Source organism: Oncorhynchus masou, chromosome 12 (genome assembly GCF_036934945.1).
Source record: "Oncorhynchus masou masou isolate Uvic2021 chromosome 12, UVic_Omas_1.1, whole genome shotgun sequence".
NCBI classification, from domain to species: Eukaryota; Metazoa; Chordata; class Actinopteri; order Salmoniformes; family Salmonidae; genus Oncorhynchus; species Oncorhynchus masou.
The window spans coordinates 15,885,548-15,908,047 of NC_088223.1; the positions used below are offsets into that span (position 1 = coordinate 15,885,548).

General features: G+C 45.3%; 1 protein-coding gene across 4 annotated transcripts in view; it reads left to right on the forward strand.

Annotated features, from left to right (window-relative positions):
- Positions 1 to 22,500, forward strand: part of LOC135549585 (collagen alpha-1(XVI) chain-like) — a 159,308-nt gene that overhangs the window by 33,649 nt on the left and 103,159 nt on the right. For all 4 annotated transcript variants that reach the window (XM_064979677.1, XM_064979681.1, XM_064979679.1 and 1 more), the window contains exons 5-9: positions 4,630 to 4,753; positions 8,032 to 8,313; positions 8,938 to 9,018; positions 10,473 to 10,547; positions 13,388 to 13,420. In XM_064979677.1, coding sequence (XP_064835749.1) covers positions 4,630 to 4,753; positions 8,032 to 8,313; positions 8,938 to 9,018; positions 10,473 to 10,547; positions 13,388 to 13,420 — 595 coding nt within the window. The remainder of the gene's footprint in view (positions 1 to 4,629; positions 4,754 to 8,031; positions 8,314 to 8,937; positions 9,019 to 10,472; positions 10,548 to 13,387; positions 13,421 to 22,500) is intronic.

Sequence of the window (22,500 nt, forward strand, 5' to 3'; positions counted from 1 at the left end):
GCATCTGTAGAAGTTTGTGAGTGCTTTTGGTGTCAAGACGAATTTCTTCAGCCTCCTGAGGTTGAAGAGGCACTGCTGCACCTTCTTCACAACGCTGTCTGTGTGGGTGGACCAATTCAGTTTGTCCGTGATGTGTACGCAGAGGAACTTAAAACTTACTACCCTCTCCACTACTGTCCCATCGATGTGGATATGGGGGGTTCCCTCTGCTGTTTCCTGAAGTCCACAATCATCAAATCAAATTTATTTATATAGCCCTTCGTACATCAGCTGATATCTCAAAGTGCTGTACAGAAACCCAGCCTAAAACCCCAAACAGCAAGCAATGCAGGTGTAGAAGCACGGTGGTTAGGAAAAACTCCCTAGAGAGGCCAAAACCTAGCAAGAAACCTAGAGAGGAACCAGGCTATGTGGGGTGGTCAGTCCTCTTCTGGCTGTGCCGGGTAGAGGTTATAACAGAACATGGCCAAGATGTTCAAATGTTCATAAATGACCAGCATGGTCGAATAATAATAAGGTAGAACAGTTGAAACTGGAGCAGCACCACGGCCAGGTGGACTGGGGACAGCAAGGAGTCATCATGTCAGGTAGTCCTGGGGCATGGTCCTAGGGCTCAGGTCCTCCGAGAGAGAGAAAGAAAGAGAATTAGAGAGAGCATATGTGGGGTGGCCAGTCCTCTTCCGGCTGTGCCGGGTGAAGAATATAACAGAACATGGCCAATATATTCAAATGTTCATAAATGACCAGCATGGTCAAATAATAATAAGGTAGAACAGTTGAAACTGGAGCAGCAGCACGGCCAGGTGGACTGGGGACAGCAAGGAGTCATCATGTCAGGTAGTCCTGGGGCATGGTCCTTGGGCTCAGGTCCTCCGAGAGAGAGAAGGAGAGAATTAGAGAACGCACACTTAGATTCACACAGGACACCGAATTGGACAGGAGAAGTACTCCTGATATAACAAACTGATGAACCCCCCGACACATAAACTACTGCAGCATAAATACTGGAGGCTGAGACAGGAGGGGTCAGGAGACACTGTGGCGCCATCCGAGGACACCCCCGGACAGGGCCAAACAGGAAGGATATAACCCCACCCACTTTGCCAAAGCACAGCCTCCACACCACTAGAGGGATATCTTCAACCACCAACTTACCATCCTGAGACAAAGCTGAGTATAGCCCGCAAAGATCTCCGCCATGGCACAACCCAAGGGGGGGTGCCAACCCAGACAGGACAACCACATCAGTGAATCAACCCACTCAGGTGACGCACCCCCTCCAGGGATGGCATGAGAGAGCCCCAGCAAGCCAGTGACTCAGCCCCTGTAATAGGGTTAGAGGCAGAGAATCCCAGTGGAAAGAGGGGAACCGGCCAGGCAGAGACAGCAAGGGTGGTTCGTTGCTCCAGAGCCTTTCCGTTCACCTTCCCACTCCTGGGCCAGACTACACTCAATCATATGACCCACTGAAGAGATGAGTCTTCAGTAAAGACTTAAAGGTTGAGACCGAGTTTGCGTCTCTGATATGGGTAGTCAGACCGTTCCATAAAAATGGAGCTCTATAGGAGAAAGCCCTGCCTCCAGCTGTTTGCTTAGAAATTCTAGGGACAATTAGGAGGCCTGCGTCTTGTGACCGTAGCGTACGTGTAGGTATGTACGGCAGGACCAAATCAGAGAGATAGGTAGGAGCAAGCCCATGTAATGCTTTGTAGGTTAGCAGTAAAACCTTGAAATCAGCCCTTGCTTTGACAGGAAGCCAGTGTAGGGAGGCTAGCACTGGAGTAATATGATCAAATATTTTGGTTCTAGTCAGGATTCTAGCAGCCGTATTTAGCACTAACTGAAGTTTATTTAGGGCTTTATCCGGGTAGCCGGAAAGTAGAGCATTGCAGTAGTCTAACCTAGAAGTGACAAAAGCATGGATTAATTTTTCTGCATCATTTTTGGACAGAAAGTTTCTGATTTTTGCAATGTTACGTAGATGGAAAAAAGCTGTCCTTGAAATGGTCTTGATATTTTCTTCAAAAGAGAGATCAGGGTCCAGAGTAACGCCGAGGTCCTTCAGTTTTATTTGAGACGACTGTACAACCATTAAGATTAATTGTCAGATTCAACAGAAGATCTCTTTGTTTCTTGGGACCTAGAACAAGCATCTCTGTTTTGACCGAGTTTAAAAGTAGAAAGTTTGCAGCCATCCACTTCCTTATGTCTGAAACACATGCTTCTAGCAAGGTTAATTTTGGGGCTTCACCATGTTTCATTGAAATGTACAGCTGTGTGTCATCCGCATAGCAGTGAAAGTTAACATTATGTTTTCGAATAACATCCCCAAGAGGTAAAATATATAGTGAAAACAATAGTGGTCCTAAAACGGAACCTTGAGGAACACCGAAATTTACAGTTGATTTGTCAGAGGACATACCATTCACAGAGACAAACTGATATCTTTCCGACAGATAAGATCTAAACCAGGCCAGAACTTGTCCGTGTAGACCAATTTGGGTTTCCAATCTCTCCAAAAGAATGTGGTGATCGATGGTATCAAAAGCAGCACTAAGGTCTAGGAGCACGAGGACAGATGCAGAGCCTCGGTCCGATGCCATTAAAATGTAATTTACCACCTTCACAAGTACCGTCTCAGTGCTATGATGGGGTCTAAAACCAGACTGAAGCATTTCGTATACATTGTTTGTCTTCAGGAAGGCAGTGAGTTGCTGCGCAACAGCCTTTTCTAAGATTTTTGAGAGGAATGGAAGATTCGATATAGGCCGATAGTTTTTTATATTTTCTGGGTCAAGGTTTGGCTTTTTCAAGAGAGGCTTTATTACTGCCACTTTTAGTGAGTTTGGTACACATCCGGTGGATAGAGAGCGTTTATTATGTTCAACATAGGAGGGCCAAGCACAGGAAGCAGCTCTTTCAGTAGTTTAGTTGGAATAGGGTCCAGTATGCAGCTTGAAGGTTTAGAGGCCATGATTATTTTCATCATTGTGTCAAGAGATATAGTACTAAAACAATCATGTCCTTTGTTTTGTTGACGTTGGGTGTGGGGTTATTTTTCTGACACCACACTCCAAGGGCCCTCACCTCCTCCCTGTAGGCCGTCTCATCGTTGTTGGTAATCAAGCCTACCACTGTAGTGTCGTCTGTAAACTTGATGATTGAGTTGGAGGCGTGCATGGCCACGCAGTCGTGGGTGAAAAGGGAGTACAGGAGAGGGCTCAGAACGCACCCTTGTGGGGCCCCAGTGTTGAGGATCAGCGGGGTGGAGATGTTGTTACCTACCCTCACCAGTGCAGTGTGCAGTGTGGTTGAGATTGCATCGTCTATGGACCTATTTAGACGGTAAGCAAATTGGTGTGGGTCTACGGTGTCAGGTAGGGTGGAGGTGATATGGTCCTTGACTAGTCTCTCAAAGCACTTCATGATGACGGAAGTTTAGCTCAGTTACCTTAGCTTTCTTGGGAACAGGAACAATGGTGGCCTGAGCGTGGGAGCTTCTTGTTTTAGTTTCTGTCTGTAGGCAGGGAGCAACAAAATGGAATCGTGGTCAGCTTTTCCAAAAGGAGGGTGGGGGAAGGCCTTATATGTGTCGCGGAAGTTAGAATAGCAATGATCCAAGGTTTTACCAGCCCTGGTTGCGCAATCGATATGCTGATACAATTTAGGGAGTCTTGTTTTCAGATTAGCCTGGTTAAAATCCCCAGCTACAATGAATGCAGCCTCAGGATATGTGGTTTCCAGTTTGCAAAGAGTCAAATAAAGTTTGTTCAGGGCCATCGATGTGTCTGCTTGGGGGGGAATATATATATGGCTGTGATTATAATCTCTAACGCTAACTCTACCTCTGCCTTTACCTCTACCTCTACTTCTGCATTGACCTCTACCTCTATCTCTACCTCTCTCTCACCTCTGCCTCTACCTCTGCCTTTATCTCTAACTCTACCTCTACCTCTGCCTTTACCGCTACCTCTGCCTTCACCTCTACCTCTACTTCTGCTTCTACTTCTGCATTTACCTCTACCTCTATCTCTACCTCTCTCTCACCTCTGCCTCTCCCTCTGCCTTTAACTCTACCCCTACCTCTGCCTTTACCTCTACCTCTATCTCTATCTCTCTCTGCCTTTACCTCTACTTCTATCTCTACCTCTCTCTCTGCCTTTACCTCTACCTCTACCTCTCTCTCACCTCTGCCTTTACCTCTACCTCTACCTCTCTCTCACCTCTGCCTTTACCTATACCTCTACCTCTGCATTTACCTCTGCCTCTACCTCTGCCTTTACCTATACCTCTACCTCTGCATTTACCTCTGCCTCTACCTCTACCTCTGCCTTTACCTATACCTCTACCTCTACCCCTGCCTTTACCTTTTCCTCCACCTCTACCATTACCTCTACCTTTATCTCTATCTTTACCTCTATGATAATAATTGTCAGGGGTTACTATCTACCATTCCTCCATTATAGCACTGGCCACACACACACGCACGAACACGCACGCATGTGTGTGTGTGTGTGTGTGTGCCTGTATGTACAGTATATGTGTGCTGTGTGTATGTCTATTAGTGATGTCAATTAGTGTGCATATTTATGTGTATCCGTTTGTGTGTCTAACAGTGTGTTTTCTCAGTCAGGTGTTCCCCCATGGTCTTCCTGATGAGTTCACGCTGGTCTTCACTTTACTCCTCAAGAAGAAAACACTGAGGGACAACATCTACCTCTTCCAGATCTCTGATGAACAGGGATACCCACAGGTATACACTCCTCTTTTCATTTTTAGTTTCCTGGGGGGGAATAGGCTTTGTTGTGCCCTTTTCACGACCGTCTTGGTGTGTTTGGACCAATCTAGTTTGTTGTTGATGTGGACACCAAGGAATTTGAAGCTCTCAACCTGCTCCACTACAGCCCAGTTGATGAGAATAGGGACGTGCTCAGTGCTCCTTTTCCTGTAGTCCACAATCATCACCTTCGTCTTGGTTACGTTGAGGGATAGGTTGTTATTCTGGCACCACCCGGCCAGGTCTCTGACCTCCTCCCTATAGGCTGTCTCGTCGTTGTTGGTGATCAGGCATACCACTGTTGTGTCGTCAGCCAACTTAATGATGGTGTTGGAGTCGTGCCTGGCCATGCAGTCGTGGGTGAACAGGGAGTACAGGAGGGGACTGAGCATGCACCCCTGGGGAGCTCCAGTGTTGAGGATTAGCGTGGCAGATGTGTTGCTACCTACCCTCACCACCTGGGTCAGTCTGTCAGGAAGTCCAGGATCCAGTTGCAGACGGAGGTGTTTCGTCCCAGGATCCTTAGCTTAGTAATGTGCTTTGAGGGCACTATGGTGTTGAACGCTGAGCTGTAGTCAATGAATAGCATTCTCACATAGGTGTTCCTTTTGTCCAGGTGGGAAAGCACAGTGTGGAGTGCAATAGAGATAGCATTATCTGTGGATATGTTTGGGTGGTATGCAAATTGGAGTGGGTCTAGCGTTTCTGGGAAAATAGTGTTGATGTGAGCCATTAACAGCCTTTCAAAGCGCTTCATGGCTATGGATGTGAGTGCTACGGGTCTGTAGTCATTTAAGCAGGTTGCCTTAGTGTTCTTGGGCACAGGGAATATGGTGGTCTGCTTGAAACATGTTGATATTACAGACTCAGACAGGTAGAGGTTTAAAATGTCAGTGAAGACACCTGCCAGCTGGTCAGCACATGCATGGAGCACACGTCCTGGTAATGCATCTGGCCCCGCAGCCTTGTGTATGTTGACCTGTTTAAAGGTCTTACTCACGTCGGCTACGGAGAGCGTAATCACATAGTCGTCCGGGAACAGGTGATGCTCTCATGCATGCCTCAGTGTTGCTTGCCTCGAAGCGAGCATAGAAGTGATTTAGCTCATCTGGTAGGCTCGTGTCACTAGGCAGCTCGTGGCTGTGCTTCACTTTGTAGTCTGTAATAGTTTGCAAGTCCAGCCACATCCGACGAGCGTCAGAGCTGGTGTAGTATGATTCAGTCTTAGCCCTGTATTGACGCTTTGCCTGTTTGATTGTTAGTCACAGGGCAAAGCGGGATTTCTTGTAAGCCTCCGTGTTAAGAGTACCGCACCTTGAAAGCGGCAGCTCTACCCTTTAGCTCAGTGCGAATGTTGCCTGTAATCCATGGCTTCTGGTTGGCTTCTCCTCTATTCCTCCCTGCATACCCCATCTATTTTCCACTCCTTCCTTCATTTCTCCTCTCTATCTCTTTCCACCCATCCTATCTCCTGTCCTTCATTTCTCCACTCTCTCTCTTTCCACCCATCCTATCTCCTGTCCTCCATCTCTCCTCTCTCTCTCTTCCCATCCATCCTGTCTCCTGTCCTCCATCTCTCCTCTCTCTCTCTTTCCACCCATCCTGTCTCCTGTCCTCCATCTCTCCTCTCTCTCTCTTCCCACCCCCTGTCTCCTGTCCTCCATCTCTCCTCTCTCTCTTTCCACCCATCCTGTCTCCTGTCCTCCATCTCTCCTCTCTCTCTCTTTCCACCCATCCTGTCTTCTGTCCTCCATCTCTCCTCTCTCTCTCTTTCCAGCCCTCCTAGGTCCTGTCCTCCATCTCTCCTCTATCTCTCTTTCCACCCATCCTGTCTCCTGTCCTCCATCTCTCCTCTCTCTCTTTCCACCCATCCTGTCTCCTGTCCTCCATCTCTCCTCTCTCTCTCTTTCCACCCATCCTGTCTTCTGTCCTCCATCTCTCCTCTCTCTCTCTTTCCAGCCCTCCTAGGTCCTGTCCTCCATCTCTCCTCTATCTCTCTTTCCACCCATCCTGTCTCCTGTCCTCCATCTCTCATCTATCTCTCTTTCCAGCCCTCCTATGTCCTGTCCTCCATCTCTCCTCTCTCTCTCTTTCCACCCATCCTGTCTTCTGTCCTCCATCTCTCCTCTCTCTCTCTTTCCAGCCCTCCTAGGTCCTGTCCTCCATCTCTCCTCTATCTCTCTTTCCACCCATCCTGTCTCCTGTCCTCCATCTCTCCTCTCTCTCTTTCCACCCATCCTGTCTCCTGTCCTCCATCTCTCCTCTCTCTCTCTTTCCACCCATCCTGTCTTCTGTCCTCCATCTCTCCTCTCTCTCTCTTTCCAGCCCTCCTAGGTCCTGTCCTCCATCTCTCCTCTATCTCTCTTTCCACCCATCCTGTCTCCTGTCCTCCATCTCTCATCTATCTCTCTTTCCAGCCCTCCTATGTCCTGTCCTCCATCTCTCCACTCTCTCTCTTTCCACCCATCCTGTCTCATGTCCTCCATCTCTCCACTCTCTCTCTTTCCACCCATCCTGTCTCCTGTCCTCCATCTCTCCTCTCTCTCTTTCCACCCATCCTGTATCCTGTCCTCCATCTCTCCTTTCTCTCTCTTTCCACCCCTCCTATGTCCTGTCCTCCATCTCTCTACTCTATCCTCCCTTTGTCTTCTCCTCTCTCTGTTTCTGTTGTTCTCTCATTATCATTCTCATTATTATTCTCGTTATTATTCTCATTATTATTCATCTTACTTCTATGATGAAGAGTGTCTCTCACATCTATAATCAATCTGCAAACAAATTTAAATGCTATTCAGCATGTATAGGATGAATTGAGGGGAAAACCAACTCGTTATACATGATTGATTGTGTGTTTTCATGGGCAATAATTACTGTAGTTGCCATGTTTTTGTTAACTTTGCAGTGTGTTCTATGTAGCCCACTTTGAGACCCAAAGCATAGGGCTGTACTGAACTTCTCTCTGTAGCTCCTTCTCATAGCGGATTATTGCTTGGGGATGGATAGACCTATTCAATGAACTATTGGCTTCTGCAATATCTACAATATTCCTTCAGCTCTGTAGACACTATAGTGGTAGGAACGAGGGAAGAGGAACGAGGGAAGAGGAACGAGGGAAGAGGAACGAGGGAAGAGGTGAGAGGTGTTCTTTCCCAATCAGAAATGGATAATGACCCAACTGTTTTTTCCTGTCTCCTCTCCCCCACTCTCCCTCTCTCCTCCTTTCTTCTCCCAACCATCCTCCCCCACTCCCCCAGTTCTCCCTTGACCTGAATGGCCCTGATGCCACCCTGTCCCTGCGTGCACGGGGGGCCGACCCCCTGGGTGAGCCAGTTGGGTGTGTGTTCAGGGGGGAGGGCGTGAAGTCTATCCTGGACAGTGGTTGGCACAAACTGGCCCTCAGCGTCCAGCAGAGGGCAGCCTCTCTACATGTAGACTGCAGCTCCATCCAGACCAAGCCCCTGGAGCCCCGTGGCGAGCTATCGACCAAGGGACACACCCTACTGGGCATCAGAGCAACCGATGCTGCCGCTGCGGAGGTATGGAGGTGGAGGGCCAGGAAAGGAGAGGATGGGTGGGGTTGTTGTGGTGGGAAGTTGGGAGATTGGGGTGCGTTAACCTGTATGTGGGGAGTAGAGAGATGGAGGGAAAGGTGGAGAGGGTGAGAGGAGGGGAGAGCTGGATGGAGAGGTGAAGAGGATGGGAGGAGGGTAGAAATGGAGGGAGAGGTGGAGATGGTGGGAGGAGGGGAGAGATGGATGGAGAGGGTAGGAGGAGGGCAGATATGGAGGGAGATGTGGGAGGAGAGCATATATGGAGGGAGAGGTGGAGAGGGTGGGAGGAGGGGAGATATGGAGGGAGATGTGGGAGGAGGGCATATATGGCGGGAGAGGTGTAGAGGGTGGGAGGAGGGGAGATATGGAGGGAGAGGTGTAGAGGGTGGGAGGAGGGGAGATATGGAGGGAATGGTGGAGCGGGGGGAGGAGGGGAGAGGTGGGAGGAGGAAAGATGTGTAAAGGGCGGGACGAGGGATATTTGAGGGTGATGGTCATGGCTGTAGAAGGGGGGTTGTAGTGAACTGTCTCGAACAATATTTCTCTCCCCCTCGCTCTCTTACTATTTTCTCCCTGCCCCCTGTCTTCTACGTCTCTCTTGTCTCTCAGATGGACATTCAGCAGGTGATGGTGTATTGTGACGCCTCCCTGGCCATTCAGGAGTCCTGCTGTGAGATACCTGGTGCTAGGGTGAGAACACCAACCATCAAATAACACTCCCACAACCATCAAACAGCACTCCCACAACCATCACGCAACACTCCCAAGCCAGCACACAACACTCCCACAACCATTACATAACACTCCCGTAACCATTACAGAACACTCCCACAACCTTCACACAACACTCCCACAACCTTTCTAAACACCAACCATCACGCATAGTCCCTTTGCCAAGATGACCTGTCTAAATGACTACTGCCCCATAGCACTCACATCTGTAGCCATTTAATGCTGGTCATGGCTCACATTAAAACCATCATCCCAGACACCCTAGACCTACTCCAATTTGCTCCAACAGCCGTCTGTGTGTTCTTTTGTCGACTTCGTCTGCACATTTGCAATCAAACGGCAGAATTTTGTCCATCTCCTTCGCTATCATACTCTAATTCCTCCAGAGAGCAACACTTTTGCTTTTTTCAGTTACTACGTGATATCGTTCAAAAAAGCAGTGTTAGAAAGGATGGCCTACACATGGCAGACCAATCTAAAGTCATCTCTGGGGCATGTCCAGCCCACTCATTATCTCAACCAATCATGGCTAGCGGGAAGGTTCCTGTCTTTATCGGCGGCTAAACCAACTGGGCTTTTGTATTTTGTATTTACAGATGACAAACACATTTCTTATTCAGGCACATGAAAGTTCACATGAAAGTTCACATGAAAGTTCACATGAAAGTTCACATGAAAGTTCATATGCCAAAAAACGCATTTTGATAAAAATGTTTACGTTTAAGTAGTGACGCGCGACATACGCCTAGTTTCCTGAAACGAGTGACATATGGACGTGTACCTCACGCTTATATTTGCATGTTTATTTCTTCGTGTGTGTTGGTTAGTGTGTGTGTGAGCAGTACATAGGCCTATGTATGAAAGACCGGCAAACAGAGAGAGACCTTCAGAACAGCCGAGGAGACTTTCAGACCCCTCTTGAATTGATGAAGTGATGTATGGAGGAGGAGGAGAGGAAGAGACAGACCCCCCTCCCTCCCTCTTCTCCTTCTCTCTGAGCTGTCTGCTACAGGGCTCCTCGCAAGCAGTGTGTACAACTTCAACAGGAGCTGCACACAAACATGCACATACACCACAGACACACACACACACACACACACACACACACACACACACACACCCCACCAACAGAGTTCTGAAAAGATGTCTGACAAAGAGAGTGGTATATTGTATGGCTCGACATGGAGTGTCCGAGGGGGATAAAGTTCCTGTTGTTGATCTCCTTTGTTGCCATGGAAAACCCCTCAAAATATGAAAACAGTGTTACATGACTTTGTCTTCAGTTTAGCTTTTCAGTTCAGATGTTTCCAGGCAGTTCACGATACACAATCCCCAATTGATGTTAGCTACCTGTAGGCTAGCTTTTCACCTTTGACCCATGGCCGCTCTCTCTCTCACTCTCTCTTTCTCAGTGCCCCCCTGACGCCCCCAAGAGTCGCCGCGCTGCAGAGAATGACCTAGAGCAGCCGGTCCTTGCCTTTAACCAGGTAATACACACTCAGATATCCCAGCAGGCAGACCAACGACACCAAGTACTGACTGGTAGGGGAACGCTTCTACCAAAACATTCTATTGGTTTTCCTGTTATTCATTGGTCCTCCCCTAATAATCAGTGATCTAACCAATCGAGGGATTGATGGAATCAACAGTAGCATGATGACCTCCACAAACACTATTGAGAAATATGATTTATTTTCAACTTTTGCAACAGTGCTAGATTGCCAGATAGATAATACTATTTCATTATGTTGTGAAGCCAAATCATCCTGTCTCATTTCATGATTTATATTAATGTCATCATTTTCCATTCATCCATTCATTAGGCATGCTGTTTGTCTTTTGGAGAGCTGTTGATAATAACTCAAAGCTCTGGCAGACTACAGACAGGAGTAATCAATCCCAGAGAATTTAACTGCTGTCTGAGTTTGTAATGAGATGCAGGTCTGTGCCTGGCAGTGGTAGCGCTAACCAATGAAATAACAGCTGATGATCGACGATGGACAATATAAGGAAGTCTCTCTCTCCCTCTTTCTCTGTCTGGGCATCAGGGTTTATTAGTGATCAACTTCACCTCTCCTCATCCCTCTCTTCTTCTCCTTTCATTAATTTTCTCTTTAAAATGCACTCTGGATAAAAACATCTGGCTGTGTCCATAAAATGTAGATAGTATATATAATCTGGAAGTAGATGTGTTGTTGTCTTTTAGCCTAGTAGTAGCTTAGTGGTTAGAGCGGTGGGCCAGTAACCGAAAGCTGACAAGGTAAAAATCTGTCTTTCTGCCCCTGAGCAATCCACTGTTCCCCGGGCGCCAAAGATGTGTTTATCGATTAAGGCAGCCCCCACACATCTCTGATTCAGAGGGGTTGGGTTAAATGTGAAAGACACATTTCAGTTGAGTGCATTCAGTTGTACAACTGACTAGGCTGACTAGGTCCCCGTTAGTTTACTCCAATTAGGGGAGGGGTGGTAGGGTTAAGGGAAAATAATAAAGAAAAATATGTATCAAAAATGATATATGGGGGATTGGAAATGATGCAGACAATTACACTGATGGAAGCCACAATCTATCTGCAGTATTAAAACTGATCAACACCACTGTCCGTTTAGATATCATTCTTCATCCACTCTCTGTTTTGCTGCTGATGCAGGGATATGTAATGGTACCAGCTAGCTTCAGTGGTGTGCATTTACCTGTAAAATATGCCATAGAATTCTAATTCGATTCTGTTTAAATGTTGGCTTCTTAAGAGCATCAGGTCACAACGTAATTACCATCGTGTCTTCAAAAAGGTAACTTTTTAAAATCAAAAGAAAAGAAAAGCTGTTACTTTACATACTGGAAGCAGGTTCATGGTTGGTCCAACAATGTTGTACCTGTCTTCTAATGGTCCAATGTTGTACCTGTCTTCTAATGGTTCAATGTTGTACCTGTCTTCTAATGGTTCAATGTTGTACCTGTCTTCTAATGGTCCAATGTTGTACCTGTCTTCTAATGGTTCAATGTTGTACCTGTCTTCTAATGGTTCAATGTTGTACCTGTCTTCTAATGGTCCAATGTTGTACCTGTCTTCTAATGGTTCAATGTTGTACCTGTCTTCTAATGGTCCAATGTTGTACCTGTCTTCTAATGGTTCAATGTTGTACCTGTCTTCTAATGGTCCAATGTTGTACCTGTCTTCTAATGGTCCAATGTTGTACCTGTCTTCTAATGGTTCAATGTTGTACCTGTCTTCTAATGGTTCAATGTTGTACCTGTCTTCTAATGGTTCAATGTTGTACCTTTCTTCTAATGGTTCAATGTTGTACCTGTCTTCTAATGGTTCAATGTTGTACCTGTCTTCTAATGGTTCAATGTTGTACCTGTCTTCTAATGATTCAATGTTGTACCTGTCTTCTAATGGTTAAATGTTGTACCTGTCTTCTAATGATTCAATGTTGTACCTGTCTTCTAATGGTTCAATGTTGTACCTGTCTTCTAATGGTTCAATGTTGTACCTGTCTTCTAATGGTTCAATGCTGTACCTGTCTTCTAATTGTTCAATGTTGTACCTGTCTTCTAATGGTTCAATGTTGTACCTGTCTTCTAATGGTTCAATGTTGTACCTGTCTTCTAATGGTTCAATGTTGTACCTGTCTTCTAATGGTTCAATGTTGTACCTGTCTTCTAATGGTCCAATGTTGTACCTGTCTTCTAATGGTTCAATGTTGTACCTGTCTTCTAATGGTTCAATGTTGTACCTGTCTTCTAATGGTTCAATGTTGTACCTGTCTTCTAATGGTTCAATGTTGTACCTGTCTTCTAATGGTCCAATGTTGTACCTGTCTTCTAATGGTTCAATGTTGTACCTGTCTTCTAATGGTTCAATGTTGTACCTGTCTTCTAATGGTTCAATGTTGTACCTGTCTTCTAATGGTTCAATGTTGTACCTGTCTTCTAATGGTTCAATGCTGTACCCGTCTTCTAATGATTCAATGTTGTACATGTCTTCTAATGGTTCAATGTTGTACCTGTCTTCTAATGGTTCAATGGTGTACCTGTCTTCTAATGGTTCAATGTTGTACCTGTCTTCTAATGGTTCAATGCTGTACCCGTCTTCTAATGATTCAATGTTGTACATGTCTTCTAATGGTTCAATGTTGTACCTGTCTTCTAATGGTTCAATGCTGTACCTGTCTTCTAATGGTTCAATGCTGTACCCGTCTTCTAATGATTCAATGTTGTACATGTCTTCTAATGGTTCAAGTCATGAAAGGTCCATAGCATTCTAAAATTGCAGAGTTCAAGTTTATGTCCCTCTCCCTCTCTCTTGTCCTCTCTCTCTCTCAGGAAATCCTTGGATCCCAGGGTCTGGCAGAAAAAGTATGTTTCAATCTTTCCCTTTCACACACACAGGCACAAACACACATAAACACACACATACAGGCACAAACACGCATAAACACACACATACAGGCACAAACACGCATAAACACACACATACAGGCACAAACACGCATAAACACACACATACCTGCACAAACACGCATAAACACACACATACAGGCACACAGACACACAAAGACAGAAAGACAAGCACACATACACACAACCACAACCTTGATCCTATATTAGTGAAGAAGCTGAGGAGAGACTTACAGTTGGCGTCCAATCAGGAAGACCATATGTAGGCGGTATGGGCCAATCAGAGCAAGGTATTTGTCTATGCCAGCGGCTGGTGACCCAAATACCAGTTCAGTTACTGTACTCCAAGAAAGGGCAGAGAAGGAGGTTAACAGAGATGAGAGATGAGATGGTGTGACACACACATGGCTCAGTGTAATGCAGGTTATTACCTGTGTTGAAACATAGCTCTAGTCACTGTAGAGGAACTACATTTACATTACATTTACATTTAAGTCATTTAGCAGACGCTCTTATCCAGAGCGACTTACAAATTGGTGAATTCAACTACGACTGAATATAATGAGACAGAATGATCTCTCTCTGTTGGAAGACTTTCACAGCTATGAATCAACACAGTTATTAGTGTGTGTGTGGGTCGGTGGGGGGGGGGGGGGGTATATACAGTTGAAGTCTGAAGTTCACGTACACTTAGGTTGGAGTCATTAAAACTTGTTTTTCAACCACTCCAACAATATCTTGTTAATTAACAAACTAGAGTTTTGGCAAGTCGGTTAGGACATATACTTTGTGCATGACACAAGTAATTGTTCCAACAATTGTTTACAGACAGATTATTTCACTTACAATTCACTGTATCACAATTTCAGTGGGTCAGAAGTTTACATACACTAAGTTGACTGTGCCTTTAAACAGCTTGGGAAATTCCAGAAAATTATATCATGGCTTTACAAGCTTCTGATAGGCTAATTGACATCATTTGAGTCAATTGGAGGTGTACCTGTGAATGTATTTCAAGGCCTACCTTCAAACTCAGTGACTCTTTGCTTGGCATCATGGGAAAATCTAAATAACTCAGCCAAGACCTCAGAAAACAAATTGTAGCCCTCCACAAGTTTGTTTCATCCTTGGGAGCAATTTCCAAACGCCTGAAGGTACCACGTTCATCTGTACAAACAATAGTACGCAAGTATGAACACCATGGGACCACACAGCCGTCATACCGCTCAGGAAGGAGACGCATTCTGTCTCCTAGAGATGAACGTACTTTGGTGTGAAAAGTGCAAATCAATCCCAGAACAACAGCAAAGGACCTTGTGAAGATGCTGGAGGAAACAGGTACAAAAGTATCTATAGCCACAGTGAAACGAGTCCTATATCGACAAAACCTGAATGGCCGCTCAGCAATGAAGAAGCCACTGCTCCAAAACCACCATAAATAAGCTCGACTACCATTTGCAACTGCACATGGGGACAAAGATGGTACTTTTGACAACATGTCTCTGGTCTGATGAAACAAAAATAGAACTGTTTGACCAAAATGACCACTGTTAAGTTTGGAAGAAAAAAGGGGATGCTTGCTAGCTGAAGAATACCATCCCAACCGTGAAGCATGGGGGTGGCAGCATTATGTTGTGTGGGTGCTTTGCTGCAGGAGGGACTGGTGCACTTCACAAAATGAATGGCATCATGAGGCAGGAAAATTATGTGGATATATTGAAGCAACATCTCAAGACATCAGTCAGGAAGTGAAAGCTTGGTTGCAAATGGGTCTTCCAAATGGACAATGATCCCAAGCATACTTCCTAAGTTGTGGCAACATGGCTTAAGGACAACAAAGTCAAGGTATTGGAGAGGCCATCACAAAGCCCTGACCTCAATCCTATAAAAAACTTGTTGGCAGAAATGAAAAAACGTGTGTGAGCAAGGAGGCCTACAAACCTGACTCAGTTACACCAGCTCTGTCAGGAGGAATGAGGCCTACAAACCTGACTCAGTTACACCAGCTCTGTCAGGAGGAATGAGGCCTACAAACCTGACTCAGTTACACCAGTTCTGTCAGGAGGAAGGAGACCTACAAACCTGACTCAGTTACACCAGCTCTGTCAGGAGGAATTAGGCCTACAAACCTGACTCAGTTACACCAGCTCTGTCAGGAGGAATGAGGCCTACAAACCTGGCTCAGTTAATGAGGCCTACAAACCTGACTCAGTTACACCAGCTCTGTCAGGAGGAATGAAGGCTACAAACCTGACTCAGTTACACCAGCTCTGTCAGGAGGAATGAGGGCTACAAACCTGACTCAGTTACACCAGCTCTGTCAGGAGGAATGGGGCCTACAAACCTGACTCAGTTACACCAGTTCTGACAGGAGGAATGGGGCCTACAAACCTGACTCAGTTACACCAGCTCTGTCAGGAGGAATGGGCCAAAATTCACCCAACTTATTGTGTTAAGTTCCTGGAATGCTCCCCGAAACCTTTGACCCACGTTAAACAATTTAAAGGCAATGCTACCAAATACTAATTGAGTGACCCTAATTGAGTGACCCACTGGGAATGTGATGAAATAAATAAAAACTGAAATAATTCATTCTCTCTACTATTATTCTGACATTTCACATTCTTAAAATAAAGTGGTGATCCTAACTGACCTTAGACAGGGAATTCTTACTGGGATTAAATGTCAGGAATTGTGTAAAAAATGAGTTTAAATGTATTTTAGCTAAGGTGTATGTAAACTTCCGACTTCAACTGTATTTGTGTGTGTGTACATTTATTTGAGGATGCCTGGGTGGTTGTGTGTGTACATTTATTTGAGGATACCTGGGTGGTTGTGTGTGTGTACATTTATTTGAGGATGCCTGGGTGGTTGTGTGTGTGTACATTTATTTGAGGATGCCTGGGTGCTGGTGTGTTTGTGCATGTATTTGAGGATGCCTGGGTGGTTGTGTGTGTGTACATGTATTTGAGGATGCCTGGGTGGTTGTGTGTTTGTGCATGTATTTGAGGATGCCTGGGTGGTTGTGTGTGTGTACATGTATTTGAGGATGCCTGGGTGGTTGTGTGTGTGTACATGTATTTGAGGATGCCTGGGTGGTTGTGTGTTTGGGCATGTATTTGAGGATGCCTGGGTGGTTGTGTGTGTGTACATGTATTTGAGGATGCCTGGGTGGTTGTGTGTTTGTGCATGTCATGTCATGTTAATATGCTGAACAAAACTATAAATGCAACATGCAACAATTTCAATGATTTTACTGAGTTGCAGTTCATATAAGGATATCAGTCAATTTAAATACATGCATTAGGCCCTAATCGATGGATTTCATATGACTGGGAATACAGATATACATCTGTTGGTCACAGAAACCTTAAAATTAAAAGGTAGGGGCGTGGATCAGAAAACCAGTCAGTAGCTGGTGTGACCACTATTAGCCTCATGCAGCATGACACATCTCCTTCGCATAGAGTTGATCAGGCTGTTGATTGTGGCCAATGGAATGTTGTCCCACTCCTCTTCAATGGCTGTGCGAAGTTGATGGATATTGGCTGAAACTGGAACACGCCGTTAGTACTAGAGGTCGACCGATTATGATTTTTCAGCGCCGATAGCGGTACCGATTATTGGAGGGCAAAAAAAAAGCTGAAGCCGATTAATCGGCCGATTTTTAAAATGTGTATATAAATATATATATATATATATACACACACACACATTTTTGTAATAATGACAATTGCAACAATACTGAATGAACAATGAACACTTTTATTTTAACTTAATATAATACATATTATGGGCTTTTGGATGGGTGTTCTTAAGGTGATTCCACAGGTTGGTGGTATGTTTTGATTTAGCCGTTGCTGACCCCATGCTTACATCTTTATCACAAATAAGACACCTTGCTTTCCCCGGTGCCAATTCCATGTAATAGTCCCTCACTGGTGCTCTGCTTTTCTCTGCCATCTGTAAAACACACACAGCTCTGAAGTGACAATGATACTGAAGAGTCTGCTTAGGAGAGAAATACTCTCAACTGTTTGAATAAAAATAGAGTTTTAGTTACCTGTGATGAATGTTGAAAACAAAAACTGTCATTTCTATATGCAGGAAATCCTATTTGAATAATGGACATGGTAAGAATTGACTACCAAAGTGTGAGTCATAATTCCCATGACACCATCTAGCGAAATCTGAAAAGCGGTTCCTTCATTAATTTATTCCATCAAGGATATTTTTAGATTCACTTAAAATAAAGTCTGTGTTTCATGTAGGCTTACACCACCTTGCCAATTTTATAACTGTAGATATCCATAGGACAAGGTAACTCTGATCAATATTGGCTAAATATAAGCAAAGATTTTAAAAAAATTGTAGAGTGGATTTATGAAAATATGTTGACAAAAGTTACCTTATGCTAGTGAGATTTACACGGGTATCAAAACGCAGAGGCGGTTTAAGCACGAAACACAGATCTTACTTGAAGTAGATCAAGACATTCTATATGGAAGACATGAAGGTGTCATGGGAATTATGGGAATTATGACTCGCACTTTGGTAGTTAGAATGTGCGTTGAAGATGTCGTTCCCATAGCAACGATTTAAACATTCCCAAACCAGAAACCGTGGATTGATGGCAGCATTCGCATGAAACTGAAAGTGTGAACCATTGCTTTTAATCAGGGCAAGGTGACCGGAACCATGACCGAATACAAACAGTGTAGCTATTCCCTCCACAAGGCGTCTGTATAGAGACAAAGTAGAATCTCAATTCAACGGCTCAGACACGAGGTATGTGGCAGGGTCTACAGTCAATCACGGATTACAGGAAGAAAACCAGCCCCGTCGCGGACCAGGATGTCTTGCTCCCAGGCAGACTAAATCACTTTTTTTCCCGCTTTGAGACAATACAGTGCCACTGACACGGCCCGCAACCAAAACATGCGGCCTCTCCTTCACTGCAGCCGACGTGAGGAAAACATTTAAACGTGTTAACCCTCGCAAGGCTGCAGGCCCAGACGGCATACCCAGCCGCGCCCTCAGAGCATGTGCAGACCAGCTGGCTGGTGTGTTAACGCCATATTCAATCAATCCCTATCCCAGTCTGCTGTTCCCACATGCTTCAAGAGGGCCACCATTGTTCCTGTTTCCAAGAAAGCTAAGGTAACTGAGCTAAACGTAGCACTCACTTTCGTCATCATGAAGTGCTTTGAGAGACTAGTCAAGGACCATATCACCTCCACCCTACCTGACACCCTAGACCCACTCCAATTTGCTTACCGCCCAAATAGGTCCACAGACGATGCAATCTCAACCACACTGCACACTGCCCTAACCCATCTGGACAAGAGGAATAACTATGTTAGAATGCTGTTCATCGACTACAGCTCGGCATTTAACACCATAGTACCCTCCAAGCTCGTCATCAAGCTCGAGACCCTGGGTCTCGACCCCGCCCTGTGCAACTGGGTACTGGACTTCCTGACGGGCCGCCCCCAGGTGGTGAGGGTAGGCAACAACATCTCCACCCCGCTGATCCTCAACACTGGGGCCCCACAAGGGTGCGTTCTGAGCCCTCTCCTGTACTCCCTATTCACCCACGACTGCGTGGCCACGCACGCCTCCAACTCAATCATCAAGTTTGCGGACGACACAACAGTGGTAGGCTTGATTACCAACAACGACGAGGCGGCCTACAGGGAGGAGGTGAGGGCCCTCGGAGTGTGGTGTCAGGAAAATAACCACACACTCAACGTCAACAAAACTAAGGCGATGATTGTGGACTTCAGGAAACAGCAGAGGGAACAACCCCCTATCCACATCGATGGAACAGTAGTGGAGAGGGTAGTAAGTTTTAAGTTCCTCGGCGTACACATCACAGACAAACTGAATTGGTCCACCCACACAGACAGCATTGTGGAGAAGGTGCAGCAGCGCCTCTTCAACCTCAGGAGGCTGAAGAAATTTGGCTTGTCACCAAAATCACTCACAAACTTCTACAGATGCACAATCGAGAGCATCCTGTCGGGCTGTATCACCGCCTGGTACGGCAACTGCTCCGCCCACAACCGTAAGGCTCACAAGAGGTGACACAATTTCACCTGGTTAATATTGCCTGCTAACCTGGATTTCTTTTAGCTAAATATGCAGGTTTAAAAATATATACTTCTGTATTGATTTTAAGAAAGGCATTGATGTTTATGGTTAAGTACACATTGGAGCAAGTCATTGATTTATTATTTTTTATAAGATAAGATTAATGCTAGTTTGCAACTTACCTTGGCTTACTGCATTCGCGTAACAGGCAGGCTCCTCGTGAGGCAGGTGGTTAGACCGTTGGACTAGTTAACTGTAAGGTTGCAAGATTGGATCTCCCGAGCTGACAAGGTAAAAATCTGTCGTTCTGCCTCGTTCCGAGGCCATCATTGAAAATAAGAATGTGTTCTTAACTGACTTGCCTAGTTAAATAAAGATTAAATAAAGGTGTAAAAAAATGTTATGAAAACTTGAAATCGGCCCTAATTAATCGGCCATTCCATTTAATCGGTCGACCTCTAGTTAGTACACATCGGTCCAGAGCATCCCAAACATACTCAATGGGTGACATATCTGGTGAATACCCATAATAATTAGTTTAGTGCATACCCAGTGTTTCCCCTAGTTCTTTTTTACAGAAGTGGTGGCAGAGGTAGCAGGGGGGGGTTAGCAGAAAAGGTCTTCCTGGGGGGATTCAGGGGCATGCGATGCGCCACTGCTGAATGAATATAGGGGAAACACTACATACCACACTTTATACATTGAATTGGGACTCCCAAATCATGAATGGGGAACAACCAAACGTGTCCCAACAGGTTGATGTCTCTAGTGAGCAATACATCTCCATATAGTAAAGTAACTAGAGAGAGCAGGCAGAGAGAGAGAGAGAGAGAGAGGGGAGAGAGCAGGCTTGGCTAAGAGAGAGAGAGAGAGAGAGAGGCAGATGGTGACTAGGTATCACGTAGCAACCATTGATGGAGTTGCAGTTGTGGATCCCAGGAAGAGTATCTGCTGCAGCTAATGGGGATCCTGATATAGTACCAAACACACAGAACAAAATCCTTCTCTCTCCTCCTTACTCCTTACCTTATCTCCCAGTCACACAACATCCATATATGTTAACTGCCTGGTGTCACACAACATCAACATATGTTAACTGCCTGGTGTCACACAACATCAATATATGTTAACTGCCTGGTGTGAGGCGAGCGGGCTGGGCTGACACACTGGGTGGTAGATGTTGTATTAATTGCCATGCTTCCATTAGAAATAACTTTGCGTCAGCAATTTGTAAGACACACCAAACTGTAGTGTGTCTGTGTATGTCTTCCCCGTGAAGAGCTCCAGCTGGCCTGCACTCTCTGGTGCCTTGGTGATTTTACTGTATCTCGCTGTCTCTCGAGAGGGATGTGTGTGTGTGTGTGTGTGTGTGTGTGTGTGTGTGTGTGTGTGTGTGTGTGTGTGTGTGTGTGTGTGTGTGTGTGTGTGTGTGTGTGTGTGTGTGTGTGTGTGTGTGTGTGTTGGAGACCCCCTCCCCAAACCCATGTCTGCAGAGAATATTTAACTGATGTAACAGCGCCACTCTCTGGTCACTGGAGAAACTGCACCCTATTCATCGCACCGCAGAAATCATCAACTCGATTCAGATTACTACCAGCCCTGCTACTGTAGTTGGGCCACCAATCTCAAATGGTAGTCTGTGCACTGATTGGTTCAAACTGTCTATTGTCTTCCTGATAGGATTCGAACAGACACACAGCATGTCTCTTTTCTCATAATGAACACTACTCTATCCAATAGAGCAGGATGGGCAATTCCAGTCCTCAGGGGCCTGATTGGTGTCACAGTTTTGCCCCAGACCCAGCTAACATACCTGACTCCAATAATCACCTAATCATGATCTTCAGTTTAGAATTGAATTTGATTAATCAGATGTGTTTGCTAGGGATGGAGACAATGTGTGATGCCAACCAGACCCTGGAGGACTGGAGTTGCCCACCCCTGCTATAGAGGAGCCATATACTACACTGAACAAAAATATAAATGCAACATGTAAGGTGTTTCATGAGCTAAAATAAGGATTATTTATGTCTGCAATAAAGCCTTTTTGCATGGAAAAACTAATTCTGATTGGCTGGGCCTGGCTCCTCAGTGGGTGGGCCTGGCTCCTTAGTGGCTGGGCCTGGCTCCTCAGTGGGTGGGCCTGGCTAAGAAGTGGGTAGGCCTCATTGTAATGTCTAGAATGGAATTCATCGAACTGAATCAAGCGGTTCCCATATGTTTGATGTTTGATACCGTTTAATTGATTCCATTCCAGCCAATATAATGAGCCGACCTCCTATAGCTCCTCCCACCAGCCTCCTCTGTGTGCAACTCAGTATTGGGAAGGTGTTCTTAATGTTTGGTATACTCAGTGTATGTTTTGTAACTACTGTACCTGAGTTTGGAAGCTGGCTCTCACTTTGATGTGTGACTTTTGCCTTGGATTTGGCCTATTCCTCCTCTGCGCTCATCACAACATGCTATCAAAAGCAACTTCATCTAACGAGACAACCTGACACAGACGTTTTTAAAGTCACTTGGCGTTATCGACACAGTACATTGCAAAATCAATTTGGACTCTTTTAATTCAGACACTTTCATCATCTATATAAAGGCCTTGATTTTCTGCATTACAGGGTGTCTCAACATGAACTAATGTGATGTTAACATTACAGGGTGTCTCAACATGAACGAATGTGATGTTAACATTACAGGGTGTCTCAACATGAACAAATGTGATGTTAACATTACAGGGTGTCTCAACATGAACTAATGTGATGTTAACATTACAGGGTATCTCACCATGAACTAATGTGATGTTAACATTACAGGGCATCTCACCATGAAATAATGTGATGTCAATATTTCTATCTCTCTCTTGCTCTCTCTCTCTCTCTCTCTCTCTCATTTTCTCCCTCCCACTCTTTCTCTCTCCCTTTTTCTCTCTCCCTCCCTCCCTCTCT